Source organism: Prunus avium, chromosome 7 (assembly GCF_965620075.1).
Source record: "Prunus avium chromosome 7, drPruAviu1.hap1.1, whole genome shotgun sequence".
NCBI classification, from domain to species: Eukaryota; Viridiplantae; Streptophyta; class Magnoliopsida; order Rosales; family Rosaceae; genus Prunus; species Prunus avium.
The window spans coordinates 31,218,960-31,228,066 of record NC_142290.1 but is presented as its reverse complement, the minus strand read 5'-3'; the positions used below and the strand labels follow the sequence as shown (position 1 = coordinate 31,228,066).

The 9,107-nt window shown below is 36.9% G+C and overlaps 1 protein-coding gene across 1 annotated transcript; it reads right to left on the bottom strand.

Annotated features, from left to right (window-relative positions):
* Nucleotides 1-4,515: 4,515 nt before the first annotated feature.
* Nucleotides 4,516-6,776, bottom strand: LOC110765795 (triacylglycerol lipase OBL1-like). Its single transcript, XM_021969035.2, has 5 exons — nt 6,353-6,776; nt 6,023-6,216; nt 5,888-5,921; nt 5,047-5,678; nt 4,516-4,851 (listed from the first exon to the last, which is right to left on the bottom strand). Exons 1-5 carry the CDS (start codon nt 6,654-6,656, stop codon nt 4,588-4,590), a joined length of 1,428 nt encoding a protein of 475 aa, XP_021824727.1. The 5' UTR covers nt 6,657-6,776; the 3' UTR covers nt 4,516-4,587.
* Between the last annotated feature and the right edge of the window lie 2,331 nt (nt 6,777-9,107).

Genomic DNA, 9,107 nt, shown 5'->3' with positions numbered 1-9,107 from the left:
ATCTTCTGTTAGCAATAGTCAATTAATGAGGATTAGTTTGGCACCTACAATGGTTGGTAGCCTACAATGTTTAGTCAATTAATGTGTTAATTATGTAGTAAATTAATGTGTTAATTATGTAGTCAATTAATGTTTGGCACCTACAATATTTGGGGGGCTTGACTAGGTTGGTTGCCTAACTAGTTTGGTTGCCTAATTAGTTTGGTTGCCTAACTTGGGGGGCTTGACTAATGTCTTAGGAACTTGTATATATATGTGTTGATTGTAAGGAATGAAACATAAGTGAAAATCAGAAAATATTCTACAACTCTCATTCTCTCTACACTTTCCACTCTCTACTCTCAATATTCTCTATGTTTTGGCATGGTATCAGAGCCTAATGGCTAATCCTTAAGATCCTCTATCAAATTGAGAGTCGTTGGCGTTTTTTCATGTTGCTGTAAATTCTCTTGTTTCCATTAAATTTCCTCTCTTTTATCTGTATGGGCAATAAGTCCCTTGGCCACGATGGCCTAATTTGTTTCCTATGGGCAGTACGTTCCTTGATCACCATGATCTCTTTCCTCCGTGAGCCTCGTCATCGCTCACCGAGCCATTTCCTTTCCTCCGCGAGCCTCGTCACCGCTCGCTGAGCCTTTTCCTACTCGGCCTTGTCTCTGTCATGCCGAGCTACACTACTGCCGCTGTTCCCTTTGCATAGCCACTCTGGTGTTTGCATCATCTCTTAAGCTCTAACGAGCTCTCTTATATATATATATGAAAATCTTTTCTTTGCTACCTCTTCTCTTTCCCGCCAATAACTTGGCTTCCTTTTCCCTTTATTTTATTGGACTTGTTTTGCACCATATGCCTCTTCCGTTTCAACACCTCTTACACTTGTCAACATCACCTACCCTATCTATACAATATTTGTCCCTTTCTCTCTATGTGTGCATACACATGTCATCCACCTTCATTCATTTTTATTTCTTCTTTCTTTTTGGGTTGTTGCAGACTCCTCTCCATCTTTTATTCCTTTTCTCCAGTTGTCGGCTGCCCATCTCCATTCCACCTATCCTTGCATTTGTTTCTGCCACGAGACTGACATGTTTGAGTCTCTTTACTATTATTTCATTTTCTCTTCTTCCAAATCTCGACCCTCTACCAGTGTCAGATTTGAGGGGGAGATAGATGCAACTTTATTTGGGTGCTGCAACTTTATTGTCATTACTCGTGTTGCTTTCTCCAAATCTCGACTCTCATACGTCGTCGGATTTGAGGGGGAGTGACACTGCTACTCATCTATTCCGCTGCAATTCAGTTACCTATCTGCCATGACTGATTCTTCTACATCTGAGCTTCAGTCAGCTTCTGTTTCTCAAGTGCCACTGCTTATGGTTCTGACAACCTCTTCTCTTCAGGGGGAGAGAAGGAGTGAAGAGAAGTTGTGTCTGCAATAATGGAAGTATTTGTGACGCTGCTAGTATTATTGCTGCTGCCTACTATATCCTTTGCTGGTGCCAGTGTCTTAGATTTCTCTCACTGGTGCCAGTACCACTGATCATATGGCTCCATCGACCCCTTCTCTTCAGGGGGAGATGGGGAGTGAAGAGAAGTTGTCTCTGATGTTGTTGCTGCCACAGTTGTTTGCCCTACCTTGACTTGCTGGTGCCAGTGCCTTGTATTACTCTTGTTGGTGCCAGTGCCTTGTATTGCTCCTGCCTGTTATGGTGCCAATATTGTTGCTTATGCCTTTGCTGGTGTGTTTCCGCTGTGTCACGCCCGTTGACCTTGCCTTTGCTCTTGACTTTCTTTACCTTGCCTTACCCTATTTTTTAGGGTTTGGTTGCCTTTGCCTTTGCTTGGGTTTGGTTTTCCTTGCCCTTACCTTTGTCATGCCTTACCTTATCTTTAGGGTTTTGTTGCCCTATCTGGGCTTTCTTTGCCATGCCTTGCCACCTTGCCTTTGCTTGGCCTTTATTTGCCTTACCTTGCCTTACCCTTTCTTTTTAGGGTTTGGTTTTACCTTGACGCGCCTTTCCCTATTTTAGGGTTTGGTTTCTGTGTCCTTGCCGTGTTCACAGGGTTTCTGTGTCCTTTACCTTACCTTTGCCGTGTTCACAGGGTTTCTGTGTCCTTTGCCGTGTTCACAGGGTTTCTGTGTCCTTGCCGTGTTCACAGGGTTTCTGTGTCCTTTACCTTACCTTTGCCGTGTTCACAGGGTTTCTGTGTCCTTTGCCGTGTTCACAGGGTTTCTGTGTCCTTGCCGTGTTCACAGGGTTTCTGTGTCCTTTACCTTACCTTTGCCGTGTTCACAGGGTTTCTGTGTTCTTTGTTTTGCCTTTGCCTTGTTCGCATGGTTTATGTGATCTACCGACCAACCGGCTGCACTTGGATTTGGTGTTGCCACCGACAGACCGAAATGATTAACTTCGATGTGGCCTTTGCTCCACGTGTGGCCCACCATGTAGTGGTCCCACGTGAGGGGGCATGTTAAAGTGGATCGACATTCTATTAAGAAGAAGCTTGATGCGGAAATATTAATAACGACAGTCTCTCTTTTGGCAAGTTGGTCATTGATGATATCTATGCACCAACTTGAGGGGGAGTGTTAGCAATAGTCAATTAATGAGGATTAGTTTGGCACCTACAATGGTTGGTAGCCTACAATGTTTAGTCAATTAATGTGTTAATTATGTAGTAAATTAATGTGTTAATTATGTAGTCAATTAATGTTTGGCACCTACAATATTTGGGGGGCTTGACTAGGTTGGTTGCCTAACTAGTTTGGTTGCCTAATTAGTTTGGTTGCCTAACTTGGGGGGCTTGACTAATGTCTTAGGAACTTGTATATATATGTGTTGATTGTAAGGAATGAAACATAAGTGAAAATCAGAAAATATTCTACAACTCTCATTCTCTCTACACTTTCCACTCTCTACTCTCAATATTCTCTATGTTTTGGCATCTTCGACTTCTTACAGTGGTTGAGTTTGCAGTGCTTATTTTTTTCTGTGCTCTCAACCACATTAGAAGTAGTCTATATGTAGTACTTGCAGTATCAACTGTGGTGGCTAGATGTCAAATGGCCAAGTCCTTTTTTAGACTTCTTTCACGCGTAAACTTCAAAATAAGTTTGTTGAAACTAGTGGTGTGGAGTCTTCTTTTTTGTGGGACAATGCTATTTTTTCTTTATTTATCAGGAATGACCAATACTTTACAAGGTTGACTTCATTTGGCCCCGCATATATTCCTCATCACTCTACAGTGAGGCTCTTCCTTGTATGATCTACTTAGAAACTTGTCAGAGGCTTCGAAGAAAATGCACAACTACCAATTATTCCTGGCCTTTTGTTGAAGACTACGAAGATTGAATTGGATTATGCTGTAGAATTGGATTGCATCGCATTAAAAATGATAACATTAATTCAATTATGTGTTTGATACTATACATTATTAAGGGGTTGGATTAATTGAAATGTATTATTACATGGCTTAGTAGGATTAGATATAACCCAATTCAACTTAATCTCAACTTTTTAATCGGATTCATAATCCTACTACATTTGGCTTAATAGGATTAGACATAATCCAATCCATGTTGTTTTTAGGCCACTATAAACATTTAACTAGTATTATGAATCATATCCAATTACATAATCCAACTAACCACAGGGATCAAAAAGGAACAAAATACAAAACAAAAGAAGAAGATGAAGATAGCCATGTGTGAACAAGATATCAGAAAAATCAAGCAAAGACTTTTCCATATTATTTTTAATTTTATTTTACTAGTCAATGTCAAACACAAAGAGACACAAAGAGCAAGCAAAAGAAGTAGTCCACCGTATCCTTTTGGATCTCCTTATAAATTCTTTCTAGGAATCATCGTAGAAAAGTCGTAGAAAATTATTAATCTGTCCTACTTTCTTGAACCCTTGATCAGATTCTAAAAGTTAATCATATGTAATTCTGTTCCACCTACCGACGTTTTGAATAAGGGCCTGCGGATCCATGAATTCAGCACAATAATGTGATTAGTCATCTTATACTCATTTTTTATGTTAAATCATTTACTTTTTAACTTGTTTTCAAAAGAAAATTATTATTATAGTATTCAAATTGCATAAGTAAAATGAGATTATAAAATAATTTTTTTTTTAAAAAGGTCGGTTTCTTGACTTGACGTGGTGTTTGGGCATCGATTATTAATTAAATATGGTTTCTTGATTATATATATGAGAGGATAAACGACAACACTTGGGCCACAAGTTGATTCAATGTGGGCAGCTGCCCCCACTGATCACTGTGTGGTTCCACCACTTGGGTTAAAATTGACTCCAAGTGGAAATTTATAACTCAAACAATTCTCATGCTACAATGATTCTTGTCGTTTGATTGGTAACAATCTATAATTTGGCTTCACTAAGGCATCAGTTAACCTACTATATAATGTATTTGGATGAAAGGAATTTGAATTTCGATATATTTGGAAGAACCATAGGTTCATTTAAGCATTAATCAACAAATACAATATATTTGGAAGAACCATATAACTTGAAATTGATTACAACTTAAATCCTCCTCAGAATCGTAGGCAGTAGTAGTTCATAGATAATGCTTGGGTGGGAGGAACACATGAGAGGATCCTAATCTGGTGGAATTTACATAATCTTGGGGACAATGTGCTGATGCACCTGGCATGACCAAACCCATTAGCCTAAACATTTTTAATAAGAGTCCTTCTTTGTAGTCCGGTCCCAACCTATTTGGAATGGTGAAACTTCTTATCAACTCTCCAAAAGCATTTATCATCATGGGGATTGCCCCTTTTGGCGAGAAGTAGTTCTTGTTTGGCTCCTCTGAAACAACCTGTACATATTGTGGAAGTTAATTATAAGGTACATTTCTTTTGGACGTAAAATTATTTGTACCACATTGGTAAACCATATCTTTAATTTGCTAGACGCACAACCCACCCCTATAAGTGGGGTCTTACGATATGCAATCTACAAATGTGATTCCTTTAACATTACTTGAATTTGATAAGAGAAAAGCAGTTGTTACCTGAACTTCATATTTCCTATTATAGTAGAGGCAAGTCCCGAAGTGCTTGAACATTAGAGCCTTATCATCATAAGGCAGCCTTGGCACCATGTCATTACCATAAACAAACCTAAAATACTTAATCTTATGCTCCATCATTTTCTTTTCCATGTATTGCCCAAAATCCTTATCTCCAACTCTAGGCTGCCCAAATGTATAAACTCCCTCCAACCTCTCCAGCAGCAAATCCGAATCTCTTCCCTTGTGAAATGTTAAGACTGCCGGAAAGAGAATTGCTAGAGCCCCACCTAAACTATGCCCAGTTATTATAAATCTTGCTTTGTCATTTTCAAGCAGAAGTTTCTTTAGCATATCCCTAATGGCATAGTAAGCTAAAGCTGGGTGACTATCATCTTGTTTGACTTCCTCTGGCTCCGGCCAACCAACATTCTTTTGTAAACCTAGAGATTTCATGAAGCCGCCATGGATCCTTCCAACCCCTTCGAGTTGATACCAAGAGATGTCAAAGTCAGAGCACCATGCATCCGCATCAAAGGGTTCAGTACCTCTAAAGGCCACAACAATAGTAGTGTCATGGTCATCACTTCTGTCACGAAGCATAAAGGCTTGTGTTGTGGCTTTTCCTTGATAATCTGCCAAGATAACAATGATTTCAGTTAGTTTTTATGTAATCGATCATATACCTATATCATGTGCATATGTTATGTGGAAATTATCGAACAATCTGACATGTTATGCTGTTTCAACCTAAATTACTTGTCAAACTACTTAAATATTATCCTATGTCGATGTATGTGTGGGATTTAATTTTAATTCTTTTCAATTTGAGTTTAGTTCTTACCATTCCAGAAGTCGTAAGAGCCCAAGAACTCCATCTGCCAGAAGAAGGGAAAAACAAAACAAAGAGCAGGTGTGAGTTTTGCAATTAAAATTCTAGTATTATTGAACCTAATTAAAGTTGTAAATTTTGACATACCCTCCAGTGTTTGTCGACCGTAGTTCGGATGTAGAATGCATTCTCATATGATATTTTAGACGCCATCATACTAAGTGCTGCGTTGTACCTGCCATCTCCATGTTTGATGCTTTTGTCTAGCTCTACTCGCTTGTCCAAATTCCCAATAAACGACAAGAATGTTCTTGAGTCTTTATCTGGTATTATAACCTTACCTGTACGCATAAACATTATCCAATATAATCTCCATTGTTTATTGACCTCATATGGTTCACAGATTGAATTAATTTCAGTAAATTTAACAATTAATGATAATAATTGTTAATGCATGAGAAGGAAGCAAACTTATACCTTGCAGAAAATTTAGGATCAGCCCGACCAAGCTTTGATTACTTGAGATAAGATTCAAGCACATTTCGATCCCCCACCCAATAGTTGCTATTGGCTTTGCCACAAATTGAAGCAACTTTTGCACCACAATAGAGAGAAATATAAGCCATCTGCGCTCAAAGTCATCCTCAGTCTCCTCAGAAGAGTCGACAAACCTCCTCCTCTCTAAGTTGTTGGAAAACAAGATGTGAATCAGATCAAAGAAACCGACATCTTTGGGTTCCAAGAGCATGTAGGTGCAAGAAAATCCCTTGTCACAAGCCATGATGATTTCAGAGAATTGATCTTATTTGAGTTTAGAATATTTATTTTTCTGTGCTCACAACTCAACCACGCTACAACTAGTTTATATATAGCTAGCTAGAGTTACTATTTATCCCTGCAAATAATTGTAGCATGCTCTTCTTTAGACTTCTTTGGCTCACGCGTTCACTTCAAGGAAAGTTATATAAATTCTTGTGGGACAAATTTCCACAAATCTGTGTAGTTGACCTAATTTTATCCAACTGTAATAGTAGTGAGCTCTTTTTCTTATTATCTACAGATAGACAACGTGCATTCAAAAAAACTTCTCAGAGGCTTCGACGAAAATGAACAAAATGAACGTTCTGGAGGCTTGGAAAAAACAAAATTAAAAATTAAAAAGGATAGTCATGGTGAACAAGATAAGAAATAAATATTTGTTTTAAATATTATTGGTAGCAACATATGGATCAAATATTTTTTCCTGTTTGTTACTTTTTTTAAATAAGATATTTTATAGATTTTTTCTCACACGCGGCACTTATGTTGCATAGATTCAACAAGAGAGTAGGTTCCATTCGTGCCACCTCATCATTCTTAACAGAATTTTTAGCTCAGTTAACGGTGAGGGTCAAAGTAAACCACCCTTAATCAAGAGAGTACTCTAGGTCGCTTTAATTTTTAGAAAATAAAGTGAGATTTGACCATAATTTCAAATGACACTATAGTAAATAAGCCTATTCAAAACGTTGGCTGGCCGTGGTCTTCGCCACTAGTGTTTCATTTTTCACGTGGTGTATGGGCTTTAATTTATATTGTATTTTTTAATGCATATTGACAAAAGACCCACCTACAAGTATTAATCATTTCAGAGAAAATGGAATTATGTTCCTGATAAGCATTGCCCCACGACAGCTAAAAACTAATATTCTATTCTATCATTATTGAGTATCATTATCTTCATCACTATTTCTTTTAATTTTTTTTAGCAGATCATCATCACTATTTCTATTAGTCAAAAGTATTTTTCTTTTTCAAATTGTTGACTCGTCATTTTTTATTTATTTATATGAAATTAGCTCCCCATATAAAATGAAAATCACGTGGTGGTGATTTCTACCTCAACTTGTAAAATAGTCCACCACCTCAACTTGTAAAATAGTTTATGAACTCGTTTGTGAGTAATTATGGACAGGCCAAATTATTTTTGGAAAAAAACATCTTTTATGTGCTTTTTTAGTAGTTTTAAGTGATTATGGGGAGAAGCATATAGGAGGTGCTTTTTTATAAAATCACTTAAATTCACCTAAAGTGATTATATGGAGAAGTGATTCTCCATTAAAAAAAATAAAATTATTGGCCTATCTAGAATCACTCCCAAACGAATCCTATATCACATATCTTGACAACAATATTAGGGTCAAGGTATTATTTTTTTTCTTGATTTTTTTAAAAGTTTATTAGAGTCGAGTTTACTATGGTTTAGGGATTTTTTTCAATTTGTTTGATTTATGAAGGAGGGGATCTATAATTAAAAGAGCCAAGTGGTGCCATAGTTATATTCTTGTGTGTTTATATATGTTAGGAGAAGAAGGTTGCACAGTGAGGTATAGTTGTTTTCCTAAATAGTCTTAAGATTTCTTGAGCGTGTAATTGCCTTTTCTGTAAGAATATTCTTTCTTTGGTCGGATGATGACCCCTAGTTTTTCCCAATAATCAGTTTCTTGGTGAACATTTCTGGTGTTGATTCTTGTTATATTGACTAGTCATACTTGCTCAATATATACGTATGGTTCTAATGAGTGCTCACACACTTCTTACTCTAGTTATTGCTAGCATTAGGGATGCCTAAATTGACAGAGGTTATCGCATAGTACTTTTCTAAGTGTGCAGGTTTTGTGAATTTATTTCATTTGGATCTGTGTACCGGTTGTTTGTGAATAAGTCTATTTGTTGACTACTATACTGTTATGATTATTTGAGTATTGATATCACAGGTCTGCTTGATTAGAGTTTAAATTTACTCCTTCCACCTAAGTACTAATTTCAAAATGTTTATAAAATGATATTTTTAGTGATAGTTGGTCTTATAATAAATTGTATTGTACATAGACTTTTAAGATAAAAGTTAAAATCCTACATCTGAATATGAGTCTATGTTTGTGGTGGACACTATGGTCGTTTCTTTTCCCAAAAGCTCATATTTAACTACAAGATAATAGTCATCTTATTATATACTCATTTTTTTATGTTGTACCTTTCACTTTAAACTTATTTTCATAAGGAAAGTGTTATTAGAAATTGCATAAATAAAATGAGATTTATGAGATATAAACTAATTGTTTTTTAAAGTTGGTTTCTTGACTTGACTATACATGAGAGGATAAACGAGAACAGTAGAGCTAAAGCTGACTCAAAGCGGGCAGCTACCCCCACTGATCACTGTGTGGTTAAAATTGACTCCAAGTGGGAA

Excerpts from the sequence above, each read along its gene's own strand:
- LOC110765795 (XM_021969035.2), bottom strand. The coding sequence starts at position 6,656 with ATGGCTTGTGACAAGGGATTTTCTTGCACCTACATGCTCTTGGAACCC. Across the intron at positions 5,679-5,887 it reads CTCTTACGACTTCTGGAATG|ATTATCAAGGAAAAGCCACA; the intron begins GTAAGAACTAAA and ends TTATCTTGGCAG. Across the intron at positions 4,852-5,046 it reads ATAGGAAATATGAAGTTCAG|GTTGTTTCAGAGGAGCCAAA; the intron begins GTAACAACTGCT and ends CAATATGTACAG.